At 43.4% G+C, this 25,275-nt stretch overlaps 1 protein-coding gene across 4 annotated transcripts in view; it reads right to left on the bottom strand.

Annotated features, from left to right (window-relative positions):
- Positions 1-3,317: 3,317 nt before the first annotated feature.
- Positions 3,318-25,275, bottom strand: part of helz2a (helicase with zinc finger 2a) — a 101,069-nt gene continuing 79,111 nt past the window's right edge. For 2 of the 4 annotated variants that reach the window (XM_068000568.1, XM_068000569.1), the window contains 2 exons: positions 19,380-19,547; positions 3,318-6,797 (listed from right to left, as the gene is read on the bottom strand). In XM_068000568.1, the coding sequence (XP_067856669.1) occupies positions 6,691-6,797; positions 19,380-19,547 (275 nt within the window). In that variant the 3' untranslated portion in view covers positions 3,318-6,690. The remainder of the gene's footprint in view (positions 6,798-19,379; positions 19,548-25,275) is intronic. The other 2 variants (XR_010966383.1, XM_068000570.1) reach the window with 2 other exon arrangements.

Genomic DNA, 25,275 nt, shown 5'->3' with positions numbered 1-25,275 from the left:
AAAGACAAATTAGAATATTTTCTTAATGGTGGAGCTATGGAGGAGCAAATTGATTTAGGTGTTCATGTACACATCATTAAATGATACTGCACAGGTACAAAAGTAATCAAAAAGGCTAATGGAATGTTGGCCTTTATCTCAAGGGGTTGAAATTCAAAAGTGAGGAAGTGATGCTTCAGTTGTACAGAGCCTTGGTCAGACCCAATCTGGAGTACTGGATTCAGTTTTGGGCACCAAACCTCATGAAAGATATATTGGCCTTGGAAGGGGTACAGTGTAGAGACACCAGAATGATACCAGGGCTTAATAAGGTTATAAGAACATAAGAACTTAAAAAAGAGGAGCAGGAATAGGCCATACGGCCCATTGAGCCTGCTCCACCATTCAATAAGATCATGGTTAAATTATGAGCTGTGGTTGCACAAACTTGGCTTGGATTCCTTTGAGTTTAGATGGTTGAGTAGTGATCTAATCAAGGTGTTTAAAATGATAAGGGATTTGATAGGGTTGATACAGAGAAACTACTTCCTCAGGTAGGGGAATCCAAAGTAAGAGCTTTTGCACACAAAGGGTAGTGAAATCGTGGAACTCACTCCCCCAAAGGGCTGTGGATGCTGGGTCAATTGAAACTTTCAAGGCTGAGATTGATAGATTTTTGTTAGGTAAGAATAACAAGAGATATGAAGCAGAGGTGAGCAAATGAAGTTGAGGTACACATTATTCATGAGCTATTTGAATTGTGGAACAGGCTCGAGGGGCTGAACGCCCTATTTCTGTTCCTATGTAACTACTAATGGAGCTCTAAGCACTTCTGTAATTATATTGGTGATGAAGAACAGGAGAAATGACTAGCTGCAAGACCTGACATTTATACATTCAATCTTTTTTTTATTCGTTCATGGGATGTGGGCGTCGCTGGCAAGGCCAGCATTTATTGCCCATCCCTAATTACCCTTGAGAAGGTGGTGGTGAGCCGCTTCTTGAACCACTGCAGTCCGTGTGGTGAAGGTTCTCCCACAGTGCTGTTAGGAAGGGAGTTCCAGGATTTTGACCAAGCGACGATGAAGGAACAGCGATACGTTTCCAAGTATGTACCACTCTGATGTAAAATAATCTGTGTTAAAAGATTGCCCTAAAAACAAAATCTGGGCAAATTAACAGGTCAGTAAACAATGGAATGATAGTATATGAATTATCTCTTTTCTCAGCAGCATACAAACAATTCAACAAGACTATCTTTACCATATGACAATTGTAGGAAATTAGGCTTGGAGTCTCATTCTTTGGGGTGAAGTTCTAGCAGTCGGGACTTCATCCCACCTCCTCAAATCCACATTGAACTCTGCCCTATTTCCCCTAGATCAGGGTGATTTCCCATACATGGTGGGGTTCCCATACCTGGAGGACTACCACTAACAGCATAAGAACCAGGAACTGATTTCAGTAGGTTGAAGCCCTCTAGTGCTCTAAAACAGTAAGAGCTACAGCCCTGTAGGCCTCAGCAGAGAATGGGGTCTGCACAGGTAATTCACTTGGAGCCAGACAGGAGGGAGAGGAGGCTGCTACTGGGTCCTCTCCTCCTATGGGGGAACCGCAGAGCTATAAATGTTACCTCCCAGGGCCTAGTGCCACCTTCCCCATGGAAGCAGTGGTAGCACGGATGGACGGTGAGGAAATCAGGACCCAGGCCCTGCCACCATTTGCATGTGGTGGGAAGGAAAGGAGCAGCCAGTGATGATCCCAGCAGAAGCAGCTGAAGGAAAAAAATCAGATGAGACAATGAGGCAGCAGAAGGCCTCACCACCGGAGTTTTCCATCACTCTCTGCCACGATCCCACCCGCTTTCAGGTGGGATTACAAAGGAGAATCCAACCCTACATTTTTAGGCCGTCATTCACAGGAGGAATTTCACATAAAACTGCCCTAAGAGCTGCCTAATGATTCAGTTTTGGGTAACCAGAAAGAGATGTGAAAGAACATCAAAAAGAATTGATCCAATGATCTCAGTAAATAAGGTGATTAGGTAACTGTTTGATGAATTCAATTAACAGGTGACTCAGAGAAACATTTTAAAAAAGTACTCTCAACCAATCTAACAGCAATGCAGCCAGCCACTTAGATTGGCCACCCATGGACTAATGTTACTAAACACAGGGGAAGCATAAGGGCTTAAACACAAAGGCTTCCCAGAGATGTAACTAGTTGATGCCATTTTTAATAGTTACTCTAAATATTTAATAAACCATATAAAACCATTTTTTTTTTTACAATGCCATGCAAGAGATGTGTGTAGATAAGACCCAAGATAAATTGATAACAAGAAAGCTGAAGGACACAGATGTTTCTTGGATTGGCAAGTTTAGTATGCCCCAGAATTAGGCATTAGGACCTCTCGTTCTACATGTACACGAGTGTGTATGAGCCAAGATGTAACGGTATCAATATTTTCTTATGTTCTTATCAGTTTCCTAGAAGTAAAGGGATTAGGGGTTACGGGGAGCGGGCAGGAAATTGGACATGAAGCTGAGTTTGGATCGGTCAAGGCCCTGTGGGTGGCGGAGCGGGCCCAGGGGCTGAGCGGCCGGGTCCTGTTCCTACTTCTTGTGTTCTTTAGATTTGAGGTTAGGATCAGATCAGCCATGATCTTATTGAATGGCGGAGCAGGCTCGAGGGGCCGATTGGCCTACTCCTGCTCCTATTTCTTATGTTCTTATTGGCTGTTGATAGTAAATTAAGGCAAACTGTCTGGGAGGTCACCAATGGGTTAAGGGAGTGGTCAAACAGTGGTCAACTACACATATTGTTGATAATGAAAAATACTTGAATTTTACATAGAAAGGGAAATATACTCCCTCGACAACTTCACCAAAATTAACCACAAGCGTTGCAAAGCGAGAATGTTATTTACATATTCGTATTTTATAAACATGATAATAATGCAATATTAGGGGAATTTACAACAACAGATTTCCTCACCAGTGTACACACGAATGTTTTTGTCAGGGTCTCCACCAGGAGGAACATACAGCCGAAATTGGGGAATGTTTCATGGAGAATTTCAAAAGGAGATCTGTATTTTGGATGCCATGTATTGTATATGACTTTAGTGTAGTGAATAAAGAGAACAGTATTAGGTACAGACCATGAATCATATTTGTGCAGTAAATGACATCATTTTTATTTTCCCTGCTGTGAAATGCTGCGGAGTCAATTGCAGCTAATGTTAGTGTTTCAGGTAAAAATAGAAATGTGACTGCAGAGAAGTCAAGTTAAGTTTGGTGGTGCAATGTCTCAAAGAACATGCATCAGAATACATCTTTCTTTACACTTATTCTTTATTAAATGTAAAAATAATATTCAAACCCAGAAAATTGACATTTTCATAGCAAGAATGTGCTATGGATAAAACATTTAAAAAACTACTTTTGATTCGACTATTATTATAACTTCAGTATAATAGGGGGGAGCCCTACAACAGTTAATAATTTTGGAATTCTATTAATTGCAATCCGCACAACATTACTAAGGCCTCACACAGAAGAATACATACTGCAACAGTACAGGATTTCTGTTTCGATACAAAAACATACATCAACATAACAGGGTTGATGTCCAGCAATTTATTACTAATACTTAACAAATGCAATGAGAAAAATAAAAAGACACCAGCTCCAAATCACACGAATCCATAAAACATAAATCAAGTTGTAGATATTGCCTTTTGGTTTTTTAAAAAAAATTTAAAAACGTTAAATTACCACAGAAACAAAGAACAAACAACAAAAACATTTTTGGTCTCAGTTTATTATAAATGGCACTTATGCTTTGACTTGCAGATTATTATACATACACTTATAAAAGAAAACAGCATTACTGTATCTCTGTGCTTCAGAATAGGATGATGTGGAACAGAGACAGCCCGTAGAGCTCAAATTCAATCAAAGCTCCAAAATGTAGAAAGTGTGGAAAACCTTTCCTACATCAGAAAAAGACCCACAGTGAGCGAGTTTGCTAGTTCTCAGGTCTGCTCCATAATAAAGCACTTCAGAAGAGATGTTATTTTGTGAGAGCAGATGTTACTGGTGCCTATGATGCCATTCCTCCTGCCAAGTTAATGGAAGTGATTTCAGGCATACTAGATCCCAAAGTACAAGAGAACAACTGCAACCAACACTACACATAGGTCTGGATGGATTCTAATTAGAAAGTCATTCAAAAGACAGGTGCAGACTAGTGGTATTTGGTGTTTGGCCGTTAGCTGAGGGCCAGTGATCTTATGACTGAAAATAGTTGCTTGAAAATATGAGAATTGTTGAGTTTCTTACTGTCAATACTGCTTTATCTTCTGCACTCGCCATAAACGTGAGCTCATCCAAAACTCTGCTGCCCATATCCTAACTCACACCAAGTCCCGTTCACACATCACCCCTGTGCTCACTGACCTACATTGGCACCTGGTCCGGGAACGCCTTGATTTTAAAATTCTCATCCTTGTTTTCAAATCCTTCCATGTCCTTGTCCCTCCCTATCTCTGTAATCTCATCCAGCCCTACAACCCTCAGGGATCTCTGCGTTCCTTCAATTCTGGCCACTTGCACATCCTCAATTTTTGTCGCTCCACCATTGGCGGCCGTGCATTCATCTGCCTAAGCCCTAAGCTCTGAAATTCCCTCCCTAAACCTCTCTATTTCTCTCACCTCCTTCAAGATGCTCCTTAAACCTACCTCTTTCACAAAGCTTTTGGTCACCTGTCCTAATATCTGCTTATGTGGCCAGTGAGGGGAAGTGGAAAAACTCTCAATCTAAAAACAGGAGCTATATAAATGCATTAACTAAAGGATTTCAGCAGTATAATAATAGCACAAATCTAAACTTTTGTAGCAAGCAAATAACTAAAAACATTCATTTGCTTTGAAAAAGTCGCGAAATTAAATATAAAACAATTTAGTTTCTTAAAAATAAAAAGTGCATCATAAGAGGCTTGGTGTCACTTCCAGACACCATGCACAGGTACAGCCTTCATAACAGTAATGTATACATCTTAAAAACAGCTAATTATAAACCCCCTATTTATAATGCAAGATTCTGCTTGCAGTCCTTAAAAAACATTTTTCTAAGCTAAGGCTCAATTTAGCCAGGATCACCTTGATATCAGTGTCCACATCACAGATACAATCAAAGAGGTGGATTGTATTAGGAAAGTAGAGATTCACCCTGGAGAATGAGAGAAAACTGGCTTGATTTCTCTAATCAACATAACACTTGTTCTACAACAGAAGCTCATTAATGGGAATATTGACAAAGGAATCAATTGCTCAGGCTCCAGTTTATTCCCCAGACATTCAAGAGTATTGAATTAGAGAACATTTGGATAAAGGAAATATGTTGCTCACCATTGGAGATTATCATGGAGAGGCTTTTACTGTATATGCCAGTTGAACACAAAGCAACGGGAAATGTGGTTATGTCCACAGACCTATCTGTCTTAGCCCTTAGTAGGAGGTCTTAGATGTCAACTAAGGGAGGAAATAAAATGGGAAATATTTACATACACATTAAATGGTGAAAAATTCCAAAGTTAGGAACTTCCTCTAGACATTAACCTGAAAATGCATTCTAAACAGATGAAACGCCAGGGTGTATAAAAAACATCACTGCATGCCCTGTGGGACCTGCTGTCCAGTCAATTCACAGTAGTTTTTAAAACATCTCTAGTAGTAGAAGGCCATTATTGTAGCATTATATCACCAGATGGATTCCTAACAAAGAAGAAAATTCTTACAGTCAGGTTCTGGATCAGCATACCCACAGTCTCATTTTCCATCCCTGACAGTACTGGTATTAACTACTTCATATTTAATAAAAACATTCATATAAAATACCATTGCCAGATTGGGATGGGATGGAGCTAGATACTATTAATCTGAAAATGCATTCGGTTAAATGGAATGGCAAAAGTAAAATGTGAAAAAAAGAAAAAGCTGATCAATTTCATTTGATATAGATAGCTTTTAGTTAAAAAAATGTTCTTTAAAAGCTTAAAATGAAAAGTGGTTTCCATTTTCAAAATAGACATAATTAAAATATATTTATTTCTCTTCTAATTATCTAGCGGCGAGTATAACACTGCCATTTTTTTGGTCCATAAAACATTCAAAATGTGGACAGTCCTAAAGACTTTAAAAAGCTAGGAATGTAATGAATTAGTTCAAACATTAGAATTAAAATAAGTAATCAGAAAGTACTGAATGTGCTTCCGAATTTGAAAAAAGTCAGATTCACAATGTATGCTTTACTTACAAGTCTAAGCCTTATCTCTTTATTTTGTTTAGAAACTCGTACCTAATTTTTAAAATTCTCCCATTTTGGATTTAAGGGATAATATGCAATATATAATTTAATAGACCAAGTGCAATGCATCTCCAAATGTTATAATTCAGTAAAAATCTATCTTTGATTTTTTTCACATTTGCATCAATAGAACATGGGTTAATGATTAGGCAACTGATTAAATAAAGAATTGCTTTCCATAGTGGTGCATGAGTCAGATGAAGTGGAATCAAAGCCTGTTAGAAGTCTAGGCCTGGAATCCAAAAGCTGGTTTGAATGTTTTTCAAAACATATTAAAACAAAACAGCAAGTTTAGAAAATCCTGGGTTCCCTGCCAGATGCTGGGCTGCTATACCCCAATTATCTCTTCACAGTAATCTCTTCAGCATTCACCAAACCATTGCACTTCCTGTAATGTACCAGCAGATCCTTCCAAAGATTACTGCAGCTCAGTAAATGCTCATTTCCTAGAGGAACAGGAAAAGACAAGATGTCAATTTGAATTATTGAGTTGTGCGATATTAGTAATGAATGCATTAATCTACGTCCTTCGTAACATGGGCAATGGAAGTAGGCTGCCTTTGTGATGGAGAGGATGTAGTGTTGGAAACTCAGCTCAAGGTGAGTGCTGGGTTGCGAGCAGTCTGTTCAGACCGAGACAGTGGCTGTGGAGGGGGATGGAATCGGTGGCAAAAGGCACAGAGTTTGTGATGGGGACAACGATGTTTAACTGGAGGAAATTGTGGCTCAGCAAATACTGGATGTTGAACAAACAGTCTGACAGATCAGAGGCAGTGCAGGATTCGAGATAGGTGGTAAAGCAGTAGAGTTGGGTTTTGTCAGCGTACATGTGGTAGCTGACCCCATATCTGCAGTTGACATCGCCAAGGGGCAGCACGTAGATGAGGAAGAAGAGAGGGCCAAGGACATATGTTTGGGGGATTCCGGAGGTAATAGTGCGGAGGCAGGAAGAGAAGTCATTGCTGGTTACACTCAAAGAGCAGAATGAGGAACTTGCCACGGTGGAATTTTAGGACAATTATTTTATTCTATTGTGTAACTGAAACATTTTAAAATTTTAATATACAGATTACTGTGATATAAATAAATTGCTGCAAATCCTTGATCAGCCAGTTCTGAGTCCAAGCCTGTAGAAACTAACGAATTTAATCTAAACTTGATGTTCATCAATGACCACAAATGACTCAAAATCCATTCTCCAACATCATGCATGGAATTCCTTGATTATATTACCAGGTCATAATCACCTTATTCTATGATTTATTTAATATACAAAAGCAATGTTTAAAGATAACTTCACAAAAATAAGATCCATTGCTTTATTGATTGCTTTTGTACAATCACAATTTGCCAGGTTTAAAACAAAATAACAAACTATCAATGCATATTTTATAATTAATAAAATGTAGCATTTTTAAAAATTCTTCTTCCTCCCTTAAGCCCTTGTCTGCTACAGACTATACCCGGACCAAGATGATTGTCAGCATACCTGTTCAAGCTTCTGCATTTAAATCACTGAAAGGATGAAAAGAGTCAAAAATCAGGAACTTGCCAAGTGAGGAATCAGTAACAAGAGTGTTGATAATACTCATCAACTTCCTGGTCACCTTTTAAGACTGGTTTCTGGGTCAATATCCTGGTATTCCCTACTCAACAACATTGTGGGAACAACAACAGCACAAGGAATCCAGTGGTTCAAGGAAAAGGCCTACCATCACCTTCTCAGGCCAACTAAGGATGGACAATAATTGTGGCCTTGCTGCCGTTACCCACATCTGGAGAACAAATTTTAAAAAAGATGTGGTCCTGGCTCAGAGGCACCAGGACCACTGTTCTTTGGACTCTGCACCTTTGTAGTGCACTAGAGCACATGAGGGTAGCTCATTTAAAAACATTTTTGTTACTCACATTTCCTTTGGATGCACTCAAGGACTGGCAGCAGAATATCTGGCACCAGCAGCTCTCAAAGGATTGCTTGTCACCCTTAAAAGGGAAATTGCTGCAAATTTTTTAAAAATGACAGAGGGAAGGTGTAGAGGAGAGCAGCACTACTCCACAATGCTTTGGAGATGCTACAAAGAAAGAGTCAAAGTACACCCTCCAGTCAAGAGTAGCACTGGAGCAGCCTGGATAAAGGTTGCTGAATGAATAAATGTTGTTGAATCTATACCCCAAACGTAGGAGCAGGTGAGCAAGAATTTAGCAGAGTTGCCAAGGTAAGTGCACTCACACTTTACATAACTTAACAATGTTACCTTACAAGTCATCTTAATAGCCCTTTACTACAAGCTTGGTGCAGCATCACAATTGGAGAAATACACAATACTCTAGCAACTGTTAATTTACTTCCCAAATGCACAGGCATGCCCAGCTTTTCCCAACACACACTGCATTGCTGCCATCATAATGGATTTGCCCTATAAGACCATAAGAGATAGGAGAAGGAGTAGGCCATTCGGCCCTTCGAGCCTGCTCTGCCATTCAATGAGATTATGGCTGATCTGATTTTTACCTCAACTCCACTTTCCTGCCATTTCCCCATATCCTTTGACTCCCTTGCTGATCAAAAATTTGCCTAACTCATCCTTGAATGTATTCAATGACTCAGCCTCCACAGCTTTTTGGGGTAAAGAATTGCAAAGATTCACGACCCGCTGGGAGAAGAAATTCCTCCTCATTTCCATCTTAAACGGGCAACCCCTTACTCTGAGACTATGCCCCCTAGTTTTAGATTCCCCCATGAGGGGTAACATCCTCTCAGCATCTAACCTGGACTAAAATCCAGAGTCATGAGTTCAAATCCCGCCATGGCAGCTGGCGAATTTAAATTCAATTAATTAATTAAATTCAATTAATTAAATAAAAATCTGGAATTAAAATACTAGTATCAGTAATGATGGCCATGAAACTACCGGATTGTCGTAAAAACCCATCTGGTTCACTAATGTCCTTTAGGGAAGGAAACCTGCCATCCTTACCCGGTCTGGCCTATATGTGACTCCAGACCCACAGCAATGTGGTTGATTCTTAATTGCCCTCTGAAATGGCCCAGCAAGCCACTCAGTTGTAAAATCTCGCTACGAAAAGTCATAATAAGAATAAAACCGGACGGACCACCCGGCATCGGACCACTAAGCACCGGACACGACAACGGCAAAACACCAAGCCCAGTCGACCCTGCAAGGTCCTCCTTACTAACATCTGGGGACTTGTGCCAAAATTGGGAGAGCTGTCCCACAGACTAGTCAAGCAACAGCCTGACATAGCCGTACTCACAGAATCATACCTTTCAGCCAACGTCCCAGACTCTTCCATCACCATCCCTGGGTATGTCCTGTCCCACCGGCAGGACAGACCCACCAGAGGTGGCGGTACAGTGATATACAGTCAGGAGGGAGTAGCCCTGGGAGTCCTCAACATTGACTCTGGACCCCATGAAGTCTCATGGCATCAGGTCAAACATGGGCAAGGAAACCTCCTGCTGATTACCACCTACCGTCCTCCCTCAGCTGATGAATCAGTCCTCCTCCATGTTGAGCAACACTTGGAGGAAGCACTGAGGGTAGCAAGGGCACAAAATGTACTCTGGGTGGGGGACATCAATGTCCATCACCAAGAGTGGCTCGGTAGCACCACCACTGACCGAGCTGGCCGAGTCCTGAAGGACATAGCTGCTAGACTGGGCCTGCGGCAGGTGGTGAGCGAACCAACACGAGGGAAAAACTTACTTGACCTCGTCCTCACCAATCTACCTGTCGCAAATGCATCTGTCCATGACAGTATTGGTAAGAGTGACCACCGCACAGTCCTCGTGGAGATGAAGTCCCGTCTTCGCACTGAGGACACCATCCAACTTGTTGTGTGGCACTACCACCGTGCTAAATGGGATAGATTCAGAACAGATCTAGCAGCTCAAAACTGGGCATCCATGAGGCGCTGTGGGCCATCAGCAGCAGCAGAATTGTATTCCAGCACAATCTGTAACCTCATGGCCCGGCATATTCCTCACTCTACCATTACCAACAAGCCAGGGGATCAACCCTGGTTCAATGAGGAGTGTAGAAGAGCATGCCAGGAGCAGCACCAGGCGTACCTAAAAATGAGGTGCCAACCTGGTGAAGCTACAACTCAGGACTACATGCATGCTAAACAGCGGAAGCAACATGCTACAGACAGAGCTAAGCGATTCCACAACCAATGGATCAGATCAAAGCTCTGCAGTCCTGCCACATCCAGTCGTGAATGGTGGTGGACAATTAAACAACTAACGGGAGGAGGAGGCTCTGCAAACATCCCCATCCTCAATGATGGTGGAGTCCAGCATGTGAGTGCAAAAGACAAGGCTGAAGCGTTTGCAACCATCTTCAGCCAGAAGTGCCGAGTGGATGATCCATCTCGGCCTCCTCCCGATATCCCCACCATCACAGAAGCCAGTCTTCGGCCAATTCGATTCACTCCACGTGATAGCAAGAAACGGCTGAGTGCACTGGATACAGCAAAGGCTATGGGCCCCGACAACATCCCAGCTGTAGTGCTGAAGACTTGTGCTCCAGAACAAGCTGCGCCTCTAGCCAAGCTGTTCCAGTACAGCTACAACACTGGCATCCACCCGACAATGTGGAAAATTGCCCAGGTATGTCCTGTCCACAAAAAGCAGGACAAATCCAATCCGGCCAATTACCGCCCCATCAGTCTACTCTCAATCATCAGCAAAGTGATGGAAGGTGTCATCGACAGTGCTATCAAGCGGCACTTACTCACCAATAACCTGCTCACCGATGCTCAGTTTGGGTTCCGCCAGGACCACTCGGCTCCAGACCTCATTACAGCGTTGGTCCAAACATGGACAAAAGAGCTGAATTCCAGAGGTGAGGTGAGAGTGACTGCCCTTGACATCAAGGCAGCATTTGACCGAGTGTGGCACCAAGGAGCCCTAGTAAAATTGAAGTCAATGGGAATCAGGGGGAAAACTCTCCAGTGGCTGGAGTCATACCTAGCACAAAGGAAGATGGTAGTGGTTGTTGGAGGCCAATCATCTCAGCCCCAGGACATTGCTGCAGGAGTTCCTCAGGGCAGTGTCCTAGGCCCAACCATCTTCAGCTGCTTCATCAATGACCTTCCCTCCATCATAAGGTCAGAAATGGGGATGTTCGCTGATGACTGCACAGTGTTCAGTTCCATTCGCAACCCCTCAAATAATGAAGCAGTCCGAGCCCGCATGCAGCAAGACCTGGACAACATCCAGGCTTGGGCTGATAAGTGGCAAGTAACATTCGCGCCAGATAAGTGCCGGGCAATGACCATCTCCAACAAGAGAGAGTCTAACCACCTCCCCCTGACATTCAACGGCATTACCATCACCGAATCCCCCACCATCAACATCCTGGGGGTCACCATTGACCAGAAACTTAACTGGACCAGCCATATAAATACTGTGGCTACAAGAACAGGTCAGAGGCTGGGTATTCTGCGGCCAGTGACTCACCTCCTGACTCCTCAAAGCCTTTCCACCATCTACAAGGCACAAGTCAGGAGTGTGATGGAATACTCTCCACTTGCTTGGATAAGTGCAGCTCCAACAACACTCAAGAAGCTCGACACCATCCAAGATAAAGCAGCCCGCTTGATTGGCACTCCATCCACCACACTAAACATTGACTCCCTTCACCACCAGCGCACTGTGGCTGCAGTGTGTACCATCCACAGGATGCACTGCAGCAACTCGCCAAGGCTTCTTCGACAGCACCTCCCAAACCCGCGACCTCTACCACCTAGAAGGACAAGAGCAGCAGGCATATGGGAACAACACCACCTGCACGTTCCCCTCCAAGTCACACACCATCCCGACTTGGAAATATATCGCCGTTCCTTCATTGTCGCTGGGTCAAAATCCTGGAACTCCCTTCCTAACAGCACTGTGGGAGAACCGTCACCACACGGACTGCAGCGGTTTAAGAAGGCGGCTCACTACCACCTTCTCGAGGGCAATTAGGGATGGGCAATAAATGCTGGCCTCGCCAGCGACGCACACATCCCGTGAACAAATAAAAAAAAACCTACTGAGTCCCCTCAGAATCTAGTTTGTTTCAATAAGATCTTCTCTCATTCTTCTAAACTCCAATGAGTTTTGACCCAACCCCTGTTCAATCTTTCCTCATAAGACACCCCTTCCATACCCGGAATCAACCTAGTGAACCTTCTCTGAACTGCCTCCAATGCAAATATGTTCTTCCTTAAATAAGGGCACCAGAACTGTACGCAGTACTCCAGGTGTGGTCTCACCGGCACCCTGTACAGTTGTAGCATGACTTCCCTTCTTTTATACTCCAACCTCCTAGAAATAAAGGCCAATATTCCGTTTGCCTTCTGGATTACCTGCTGTACCGAATGTTGACTTTTTGTGTTTCATGTACGAGGACACCCAAATCCTCTGTACCACAGCATTTTGTAGTATTTCTCCATTCAAATAATATTTTGCTTTCTTATTTTTCCTCCCAAAGTGGATGACTTCACATTTTCCCACATTATATTCCATCTGCCAAATTTTTACCCATTCGCTTAACCTGTCAATATCCCTGTGCAGACATTTTGTGTCCTCATCGCAACTTGCTTTTCCACCTATCTTTGTATCATCAGCAAATTTGGCCACAAGACACTCTGTTCCTTCATCCAAGTCATTGATATATATTGTAAATACTGCCCCAGCACTGAGCCCTGTGGCACCCCACTAGTTACAGATTGCCATTTTGAAAATGACCCTTTTATCCCAACTCTTTGTTTTCTGTTAGTTAGCCAATCCTCTATCCATGCCAGTATATTACCCCCAAAACCATGACCTCTTATCTTGTGCAGTAATCTTTTATGTGGCACCTTATTGAATGCCTTTTGGAAATCCAAATATACTGCATCCATTGGTTCCCCTTTATCCACCCTGCCCGTTACTTCCTCAAAGAACTCTAATAAATTTGTCAGACACGATTTCCCCTTCATAAAACCATGTTGACTCTCCTTGATTGTATTATGAGTCTCCAAATGTCCTGCTACTACTTCCTTAATAATGGATTCTAGCATTTTCCCAATGACAGATGTTAGGCTAACTGGTCTATAGTTACCTGCTTTCTGTCTCACTCCCTTCTTGAACAGGGGTGTTACGTTTGCGGTTTTCCAATCTGCTGGGACCTTTCCAGAATCTAGTGAATTCTGGAGGATTACAACCAATGCATCCACTATCTCTGTAGCCACTTCCTTTAAGACCCTGGGGTGCAAGCCATCAGGTCCAGGGACTTGTCAGCCTTTAGACCCATTAGTTTACGTAGTACTTTTTCTCTAGTGATAGCGATTACTTTTAGTTCCTCCCTCCCCTTTGCCTCTTGATTTTCTACTATTACTGGTATGTTATTGGTGTCTTCTACTGTGAAGACAGATACAAAATATCTGTTCAATTCCTCTGCCATTTCCTTGTTTTCCATTATTATTTCCCCAGTCTCATCCTCGAAGGGACCAATGTTTAATTTAGCTACCCTCTTCCTTTTTATATACTTGTAGAAGCTTTTACTGTCAGTTTTTGTATTTCTTGCTAGTTTACTCTCATAATTTGTTTTCTCTCTCTTTATTATTCTTTTAGTCGTCCTTTGCTGGTTTTTAAAGTTTGCCCAATCTTCGGGCTTACCAGTAATCTTTGCCATGTTGTATGCTTTTTCTTTTAACCGGATACCATCCTTGACTTCCTTAGTTAGCTATGGTTGGTTCACCCTTTTTGTGGAGTCTTTCCTCCTCACAGGGATATATTTTTGTTGTGAGTCATAAAATATCTTTTTAAATGTTTGCCACTGCTTATCCACCATCATACCATCTAATCTGTTTCCCCAGTCCACTTTAGCCAATTCTGCCCTAATTCTTTTATAATTGCCCTTATTTAAGTTTAATACAGTAGTTTCAGACGCAAGATCCTCGCTCTCAAACTGGATGTGAAATTCTATCATGTTATGATCACTGCTTCCCAAGGGATCCTTTACTTTGAGATCATTCATTAATCCTGTTTTGTTACCCATTACCAGATGCAAAATGGCCCATTCCCTGGTTGGTTCCCCGACATATTGGTCTAAGAAACAATCCCTAATACACTCTACGAACTCCTCCTCAGGGCTATTTTTGCCAATTTGATTTGTCCAATCTATGTGAAAGTTAAAGTCGCCCATGATTATTGCATTACCTTTTTTACAAGCCCCCCTTATTTCCTGATTAATATTTTGCCCTACACAGTGTAGCTACTGTTAGAGGGCCTATATACTGCTCACACCAGTGATTTCTTTCCCTTGCTATTTCTTACCTCCAACCAAATTGATTCGACATTTTGATCTTCTGAGCCAAGATCATTTCTCACTATTGTACCAATTTCATCCTTTATTAACAGAGCCACCCTACCACCTTTACCTATGGTCCATAAAACCTTGCAAGCAACACACATCCAGCAAGCTGCCCTCACAAGGGAGTCTATTTTTAACTTTTGGGCAGTCAACCAGCAAAGCAAGCTGGCAGGCTGCTTGTTCCAGCAGCGAAGAGGCCGGAGCCATTTTGAGGCCCGGCCCTCATTTAAATAGAATCAGAGAGCTACCCTCCTCAAACGGGCATCCCGATGCAGCTCGCTGGACTCAGAACGGCACAATATTGGGCAACCCAGGTGCCGCCCAGCCAGAAGCAAAATAAGTCCGGGGGGGGGGGGGGGGGGGGGCGGTAGCCTGAGGCATCAGTGGTCCAGATTATTTTTGTGGGCCTGAAGGAATACTCTTGCTTCTCCAGGTTCCACAAAAAATAATTTAAAACTTACCTTTTTGGGCCCTCTTTGGCTCTAGCGCTAGTAAAACTGGTCGGAGAGTGCAAGTTCTGTCCTAAAATAGCAATCCTTAATTCCTTACAAGGAGACTGCACTGGAAATTCTGGGCATGGAGGTAATGGGGGTGTGGGGAAGGGAGGTTGGAGATCTCCCTTTAACACATGGCTAACAACATTCTTTGTTTTTCATTCTTCATCTCAATACTCTTTCACTCACAGGAATATACAGCAGCACTGCAGCATAACAAACAATTAGTATTTTGCCATGTAAATCTCCCCTTCAACTGACATTATAGAATTCCAGCAGTAAGATAAGTTCATCTTTTGTTCGAAGTGCCCAAAAGGTGGCTGATTCCAATGACTTAACTCAAAAGAGCACTTCACAAGGATACATAATTGTGTGGTACCTGCACAAATACTCTGCTATTCTTGCAGGATTGTAAACAATTTTACAACACCAAGTTATAGTCCAGCAATTTTATTTTAAATTCACAAGCTTTCGGAGGCTACCTCCTTCCTCAGGTGAACGATGTGGAAAATGAGATGGTGTGGAAAATGAGATGATATCAAGCCCATTGCATCGAACAAGTGCCAGAAAACTTCTTTCAAAATCACATTAACTGTGCAGAATCTGGTTCTTCCTTTAGATGGCACTAAGCACCTACTGAATGGGACGGATGAGTTTCTGTGGTCAGATATTGACAGGCTGAATTTTATTCGATTTGTGTCATAGCAAAATTGTGTGTGCATTGCATTTAGGGAAGTATCGGCATTTTGTCACAATATATATCTAGGGATCTATTTTCCACCCTCCCTATTTCTCAGAATGCATTCCTTTACAGTATATTGTGAAGAATGGGTAGAGACTATAGTAGTGTGTGACCTGATGTGTTAACATTGGTTCTTTCCGACTAAGATGGTGGACTTCCCATTGAAACAAAATCCTCCATGGAAGAGTGCAGGATTTCCAGTGCATTATACATAAATGCGTATGTTTAAAAATAAGTTACACCTGACCTCTGAGAAAAATGTTTTAAATTCCTTCTTCTTAATTTTCTGCTTCTTACCTTTTCTTCTGTGGAGAAAATAGTCCAAACTTGTAAGGCAGCTAAGCCTGTAATTCTGAAGGTAAATATTGTAATGGCCATTTACACAGTTTGCCAGAGGGCTCCACTGGTCTCTTGCTGGAGTTATTGCAGCAGACCAGGAGAACCCCCAGGGAATTTCAGGGCCATCTCATTTTGAAATAACTGCACATTAACTTTTTTTTGAAAAAACCTTGCATTGGCTATGTTCCTGCCAAGTGATGGTGTCCTAGTACTGTTATTCGTACAAAGAACTTTTTTTTAAAAAAAAGATACTTAAAAAAATTGATTGCTATACAAAAATACAGTTTTATCCCATATTAAAAAACAATCTGAACTATATCCCTACTATAAAGGGGGAAGACTGAATTTTCCATCCCACCTTATAATTAATATTTTGGTTCTGATAGGTAAACATATACAGGACTATTTCACAGCTCTAAGTAAATACTGTAATTTTTATTTTATATGTTCTAGGGTTGTGAGTTACACTGGCAAGGCCCAACCCAAGTTGCCCTAAGAAAATGCTGTGGGCCTTCTCCTTGAATTGCTGCTGTCCTTTTGGTGATGATGTTTCCATGATAGTGTTAGGTAGGGAATTCCAGGATTTTGACCCAGCAATGAAGGAACAGTGCAGATTTTGTATCCCATCCCAGACACTTCCAGTAGGCTGTCTCGCACGAGATGCTGAGAGAAACTGTATTCTTGTGTATACAGCATGAGGTTGCCTTTGGAGGGTGGAAGCTGATTTAATTGGTAGCTCTACTGGTCATCCCCCAGACAGAATCAGGTATCAAATTGCTAAATTTCCTGTCCAGCAACGCTTCAAGGTCATTTGGTAACATCTGTTGCGAAACAGGTAAATTCTAGACCTGCCTTCCTTAAGAAGAGAGCTAACCAGGTATATCCTGTCCACAAAAAGCAGGACAAATCCAATCCGGCCAATTAACGCCCCATCAGTCTACTCTCAATCATCAGCAAAGTGATGGAAGGTGTCATTGACAGTGCTATCAAGCGGCACTTACTCACCAATAACCTGCTCACTGATGCTCAGTTCGGGTTCTGCCAGGACCACTCGGCTCCAGACCTCATTACAGCCTTGGTCCAAACATGGGCAAAGGAGCTGAATTCGAGGTGAGGAGAGAGTGACTGCCCTTGACATCAAGACAGCATTTGACCGAGTGTGGCACCAAGGGGCCCTAGTAAAATTGAAGTTAATGCAAATCAGGGGGCAAACTCTCCAGTGGCTGGAGTCATACCTAGCACAAAGGAAGATGGTAGTGGTTGTTGGAGACCAATCATCTCAGCCCCAGGACATTGCTGCAGGAGTTCCTCAGGGCAGTGTCCTAGGCCCAACCATCTTCAGCTGCTTCATCAATGACCTTCCCTCCATCATAAGGTCAGAAATGGGGATGTTCGCTGATGATTGCACAGTGTTCAGTTCCATTCGCAACCCCTCAGATAATGAAGCAGTCCGTGCCCCCAAGCAGCAAGACCTGGACAACATCCAGGCTTGGGCTCATAAGTGGCAAGTAACATTCATGCCAGACAAGTGCCAGGCAATGATGATCTCCAACAAGAGAGAGTCTAACCACCTCCCCTTGACATTCAACGGCATTACCATCACCGAATCCCCCACCATCAACATCCTGCGGGTCACCATGGACCAGAAACTTAACTGGACAAGCCATATAAATACTGTGGCTACAAGAGCAGGTCAGAGGCTGGGTATTCTGTGGCGAGTGACTCATCTCCTGACTCCCCAAAGCCTTTCCACCATCTACAAGGCACAAGTCAGGAGTGTGATGGAATATTCTCCACTTGCCTGGATGAGTGCAGCTCCAACAACACTCAAGTAGCTCGACAACATCCAGGACAAAGCAGCCCACTTGATTGGCACCCTAAACATTCACTCCCTTCACCACCGGCGCACAGTGGCTGCAGTACGTACCATCCACAGGATGCACTGCAGCAACTCACCACGGCTTCTTCGACAGCACCTCCCAAACCCGCGACCTCTACCACCTAGAAGGACAACAGCAGCAGGCACATGGGAACACCACCACCTGCACGTTCCCCTCCAAGTCACACACCATCCCGACTTGGAAATATATCGCCGTTCCTTCATTGTCACTGTGTCAAAATCCTGGAATTCCCTTCCTAACAGCACTGTGGGAGAACCTTCACCACATGGACTGCAGCGGTTCAAGAAAGCGCTCACCACCACCTTCTCGAGGGCAATTAGGGATGGGCAATAAATGTTGGCCTCGCCAGCGACGCCCACATCCCATGAACGAATAAAAAAAGGATCGTATGGCTTTTTCTTACTTATGAAGAGGTGCTGAAGTTCAGTTGAAATAAGGCGAGAGTTACTATAATTCTCATTTACTGGCTGTAAAATATAACAGCTTAACTACCTGTATCTGGCTTTGTCTCACTGAAGTGTTAATCTGTCTGCCCTTCAGAAAATTGGAAAAACACATATGAGGACATATAGCAAGGAGGTCTCACTGTTACACCCCTCCTCAAAAAAAAAATCAATTAGATTAGTCAGATATGACTTACCTTTAACAAAGTTATGCTGGCTCTCTCTGATCGGTTCATATTTGCTCAAGTGCTCAGTCAACCTATCATTAATGATGATTTTAATAGCTTCCCCAAAACTGACATTAAATTGACAGACCTGTAGTTACCCATTTGTGACGACCCAAAGCTCCTGGGCAAAACATAACAATTGTATCCATGTGATTTATCTCAATTAGTGTTAATTGTATTCAGGTGGTGTGTATCAATTTGCAAACTCTCTTGTATCCATTTGTAAGAGAGCTGATCTAGGGTGTGGTGTGGGTGTAATGTGGAGCTCTGTGAATAAAAACTTGGAAGCAACTGACGACTAGGCTCTAATATTCTATCCTTCACCACTGGGTTATCCAGTTTATTACAAAATGCAGCCCTGAAACATCAGCAAATTTGGCTACAACTCATGCATTTGCTTGTGACTGAGTCATTACCCTCAACATTTTTTTTTGAGGTTGAAAGGCCTAACATAGAAAAACCTTTACCAAACACTTTTCCATAAAGACAATCTTTGAGATATGCGATTCTGCTCACCAAAGATACAGAGGCCTTCTTGTGCTCTTGTTAGTGCAACATTCACTTGGTTTGGATCAGTGATGAAACCCAGATATTTCTTCAGCCAAGCCTTTGAAGGTTGGTTATCAATTTCTCTTTCTGGAAGGGAACGAACTGCAGAAACGATGACGTATCGCCATTCACTTCCTATAAGAAAATGTAAAAAATATTCATGACTTGTTTATATACTGTAATGTCAAATGGTACATAGAGCTGTAGACATGGTTCAGTTGGATTTGGTTTATTGTCAGCATTTTCAATCAAAAATTCAACATCCCCTCCCCTCCTATATGAGCCAAACAATGACCATCCGATCCTCAATCTGATGTCTACACATGTGCACTTTTAGCAGAGGTCATTGGATAGTGGTCAGAAGCAAGAAACCTAACCACTTTTCCCCTTCCTGCCCCAGGGCTATTGAAGCCAATTAAAGCGTTACAGTACTATCCTGACTTAGGTCTAACTCAAAACATGATGTGGAGATGCCGGTGATGGACTGGGGTGGACAAATGTAAGGAATCTTACAACACCAGGTTATAGTCCAACAGTTTTATTTGAAAATCACAAGCTTTCGGAGATTATCTCCTTCATCACCTGACAAAGGAGATAATCTCCGAAAGCTTGTGATTTTCAAATAAAACTGTTGGACTATAACCTGGTGTTGTAAGATTCCTTACATAACTCAAAACAGTTAGGGATTAAACCTAGACCCTTTCTAGTCCACATAGCTCAGTGTCACACTGCCTTAACAAGCTAAATTATCAGTTATCAAGCAAGCTACAAGCATTTGTTTGTAGTTAACAGTATGTCTTTGAGCTTGGGTGGCCTTTGATTGACTATACTTTCATTTTATTGCTTATTTGGTCTCCTTTAATGTCTTGAATTCTGGGCTTTACCTTCTGTTAAATGTTTGGCCCATCTTCGACTGTCTAGTCTCACAAAATGACCAAATGCTCTTTAGCTAATACTTTTGGACCTAATCATAAAGGTAATTCTTTGTTGAAAAATGGACAAAACTTGTTTTCATTTATTTGTGCACAACAATGTAAATCATATCAAAATATATCATTGTGTCACTCATATGTGAAGAACAGCATTGTTTTGAGCTACATTCATGCAATGGACTCAAAGAGTTTGCTATTTTTGTATGGCAGCACTATGAAATTCATTCCCTCATACTACTCAGTTCCTGATCTCAGTTATACTGCTGCAGAGAGGCAACAAGCCAATATCCCTTGGACAGAGCACATGGGGGAGGAGAAACTAGCAATAGAAAAATAAGGATGTTGAAGAGAAAAAATGGGGAAAACGACTCAATTTGGGACTTTTTAACTGCACGCAAAGTCCATTTCCATTGGATGAGCATTTGCAAATGTCTGCAAAGGATCCTGGGATTTGACACATTAGCACTATTACCCACACTTGTATTAGAACAAATGCAAGCAAGAAGTACAAAGAATGAACAGATAACGTACGCATGGTCAACGTGATCTCCTGGACTTGTTTCGATGGCCTGAGGGCATTGGAGAGGAATTTTCCAGAGTATTTTTCCTCTTATTGGTCCTGCTTTTTTGCCTCTTCCAGGAGATTACACGGCTGTGGTGGTGGGCGGGGTAGGAAGCATCTAGTCATGGTGCTCCAGCCATCATGAGTGTGGGAAATGCTTGGTCTATTCCTGCCCAGATGTTTTTTTTTATTCGTTCACAGGATGTGGGCGTCACTGGCAAGGCCGGCATTTATTGCCCATCCCTAAGAGGGCAATTAAGAATCAACCACATTGCTGTGGGTCTGGAGTCACATATAGGCCAGACCGGGTAAGGACGGCAGGTTTCCTTCCCTAAAGGACATTAGTGAACCAGATGGGTTTTTACGACAATCCGGTAGTTTCATGGCTATCATTACTGATACTAGTATTTTAATTCCAGATTTTTATTTAATTAATTGAATTTAAATTCGCCAGCCGCCGTGGCGGGATTTGAACTCGTGACTCTGGATTTTAGTCCAGGCCTCTGGATTACTAGCCCAGTAACATAACCACTACGCTACCGTACCAGGTAGGCTTCATATGAATGCAGGTCTGCTGCTTCCCAGAGAGCAGACAAGTGATGTAGAGATACCACTTCATTGACACTACACCAATACTATCTTATCCTGGGACAGCAAAACCAGAAATGCCTATTGTTGTATGCCTTCTGACCATTCTAGTATTACAAAATTGTCTTTTTCTGAAACATTTAAAATAATAGATCCAAGCACATGCCTAGTTAAAACAGTAGTGCAAAATTCTCAAGATACAATCTGGATAATTAATGTTATGTCAATATCTTTTTAAAAATAAAGTAAAAGGAGAAAGGGAGGGGGCTGGCCCAATTTATGTGAGGAACATGGAAGGATCAGAACAATTTAATCAGGTTTTTTTCCCTGCCTTTCAATTACTTTTGTTCAAAATTTGGTACTACGTAGCTACAACCTCACCGTGCTTCATTAACAGTGCTTAATGTGAAACAAAGCCTAAGGAACAAACTGCATCCAAGGGTAGTTAGTATTTGTTTGAATGCTCCCATTCTGCTTCATTGTGGCTACAAGAGTAGGTCAGAGGCTGGGTATTCTGCAGCGAGTGACTCACCTCCTGACTCCCCAAAGCCTTTCCACCATCTACAAGGCACAAGTCAAGAGTGTGATGGAATACTCTCCACTTGCCTGGATGAGTGCAGCTCCAACAACACTCAAGAAGCTTGACACCATCCAGGACAAAGCAGCTCGCTTGATTGGCACCCCATCCACCACCCTAAACATTCACTCCCTTCACCATCGGCGCACAGTGGCTGCAGTGTGTACCATCCACAGGATGCACTGCAGCAACTCGCCACGGCTTCTTCGACAGCACATTCCAAACCCGCGACCTCTACCACCTAGAAGGTCAAGAGCAGCAGGTACATGGGAACCACACCACCTGCACGTGCCCCTCCAAGTCACTCACCATCCCGACTTGGAAATATATCGCCGTTCCTTCATCGTCGCTGGGTCAAAATCCTGGAACTCCCTAACAGCACTGTGGGAGAACCTTCACCACACGGACTGCAGCAGTTCAAGAAGGCGGCTCACCACCACCTTCTCAAGGGCAATTAGGGATGGGCAATAAATGCCAGCCTCGCCAGCGACGCCCACATCCCATGAACAAATACAAAAAAAATCCTTTTCATACCTGAGGCACAGCAATGCTCATCTGTGACTGAGGAATTTTCCTAAACAAGTTATAGTTTTAGCTGCTTAGTTTATTGTTTTAGCTTTCTGAGAAGACTATGACACCAATATTTTTCCTGATTTCTATGCCTCAAATGAAAATCATGGCCTAGAAATTCAACCGCACCTGAAAACAGGCATGCAGGGGATGGGGTGCAGGGACCACGTGAAATTGGTGCTGACAGCTCATTATCATAGGTCATGTATGCAGCCAGCACTACCCACACTGCTTATTAGCTGTGAGCTTGTTTGGGGAGCAGGAAGTTGTGCTCTGATGCCACTTAAAGGCAGCCAACACTTCTTAAAGGGGAGGTGGGAGGTGCACTGTGGCTGCAGGCAGGAGGGAACGCTTGTGAACAGAGAAATTGGTACAAGACCTGTAGATCGGGCCCCCAGGTTCTCCGATGCCGCTATGGCAGACCTGGTCCACGTAATGGACAGGAGGAGAGAGATCCTGTTCCCTCCAGGAGGCAGAAAGCCCTCTGGGCAACACCTCCATCGCAAATGGGAAGAGGTGGCTGAGGAGGTCAATTCAAGGAGCTTAGCTCCCAGGACTTGGCTGCAATGCCGAAAGAAGTTTAATGACCTCACCAGGGTTGTCAAGGTAGGAATCCTAGCTCTCAGCTCAATTACATTCTCCTCACATATGCCCCAGTAGCAGCTCAACTACTCACAAGACTCTCCTTTCCTTCTCTCTCCTACAATCGCTGCACTACACTTCACTCCACCTCATTCCCCACCTACTCACGCACTCTGCACCTCCTACTCTCAGCACTATTGCAACCCTCACTTCCTCACATCTTGCACACAACATCTGCACTATTCGACTAAGACAGGGACATTCTCAAAACAGCTCATAAGGCTGTTACTAACACACTCCTTTCTTGCAGGAGGAGGGTGCACACAATATGAGGCAACAGATGGCGACCAGAGAAGTCAGTAGCCGCCTGAACACCCTCTTCCCACTTATGGAGGATATGCTGGACATCACGGGCCATGGTGGCTGGCAACATTGGAGGCGACGTCGCGCAGGGTCTCTTCACACTTTATCATCTTTTTCCCTTCTATCTCACCCTACACTCTCTGCATGACAAACTGCAACAGTTTTCACCAGCCACTGATCATTCTCTGCTCTCCCTTCACACTAAATGCTAATCCTTATCCCTCTTATTCATTTCACACACTGAAAATGTCGAGGCCCCTCTGTCACTTCAGGAACACGAGGCCAGGCTTCCTGAAGAAGCAACATCATTCGATCTTACCCTCGCAAGCTCCAGCTCAAAGATTGGCACCACGCATACTTTAGAGGTTAGGCTAGGAAAGGGATATTCATGTGGTGAATCACCGGGCACAAGTGTGCAGGAGCTAGGGCAGGGGAATAGGACGGCAAAGGTGCCAGCTCGCTGAAGGGCGAGATCACATACTAGCTCTGCTGCAGAGGGCTCAGGTGCTGACTTCAAAGGCCTAGGCTATCGAAGAAAGATGATGGGCATACACCAGGAAAGGATAAATGCACTGCCAGTGAGCTTGCGTACAATGGCTGATAGCAGGGAGGAGTCCAGCACCAAGTTGAGTCAGGGCTTCGTGCACAGCATGGAGACCATTCTGTTGAACTTGGAGCGAATGGTCAGCTCCATAAATATGACAATGGGGCCCACCGTGATGGAGCATCTAGCAACAGCTCTGACAGCTTCCATGATGGAAGCTCAGACGGCTGCTATCTTGGCTTTGGGGGCCACCATTAACAGGGTCTTCCAGAGCATCATATTACTCTTGCACTCTGTTCTCAAGCAGAGCCGCAGGAGTACTGAAGCATAGCCACAGGAGAGTGGCTTTGGCTCCATTGGGAGGGGCACCTGTTGTCCTCTCTCAGGATGACAGCATGCCTGCTTCCTCACCACCCACTCTACCAGTGCTTGTCAGTGCCACATAGCCAGCTGGGCTAGACTGTGACATGCCGAGATGCTGCAGTCTGTAGCCGGGCCCTCGAGGCCCAGAGCTGCTCCAGGTCTCTTACCATGGCCATCTGATGTGTTCTCAATGGAAGCTCAGCAGCCTTCCACCTCCCAAGCTGTAGCCACTGGGGATACACCTCTCGGATAAGTAATCAAGCACACAAGACAGGTACTGGGATTGGCACAAGAGTGATTCTTAATTACTCCAGTTAACTGTTATTCAAATCAGAAGTGAGTTTTTGAAGTAAAATTTCTGTTTTCTGATTTGGTGTTCGTGTTCATATTTGTAGTCAGTTGAGGTCAAAACCATGAAGCTGGATTGAAGGAAGGTAATCGGATTGTGATAGTAAGGATGATGGTGATAGGGATTGTTGGACTGTTGGTATATTGTGGATGGGAGGGATGGTTCAGGTGAAGCGCTCTTGGATGAGTTGCTCTCAGGCAGCTAGGGGCACTGGTGGTTGATACTGCTCCTGCTCTTCCTCCTCTTGATGCTGCTCTTCCTCCTTCACCTCCACTTCTAGCTGCCCAGGTAAAGGCTGGTCCCTCAGTATGGCAAAGTTTTGTAGCATGCAGCACATGACCACAAATCTGGAAACATGGTTACAGTCAGCATGCCCATGGCCTGCTGAATGCTATTTCTGGTGGCAGCATGGCTCTCATTGTAGGCATACTCT

Source organism: Heptranchias perlo, chromosome 19 (assembly GCF_035084215.1).
Source record: "Heptranchias perlo isolate sHepPer1 chromosome 19, sHepPer1.hap1, whole genome shotgun sequence".
NCBI lineage: Eukaryota > Metazoa > Chordata > Chondrichthyes > Hexanchiformes > Hexanchidae > Heptranchias > Heptranchias perlo.
The sequence above is the reverse complement of the archived record's forward strand: the minus strand, read 5'-3'. Positions and strand labels throughout refer to the sequence as shown.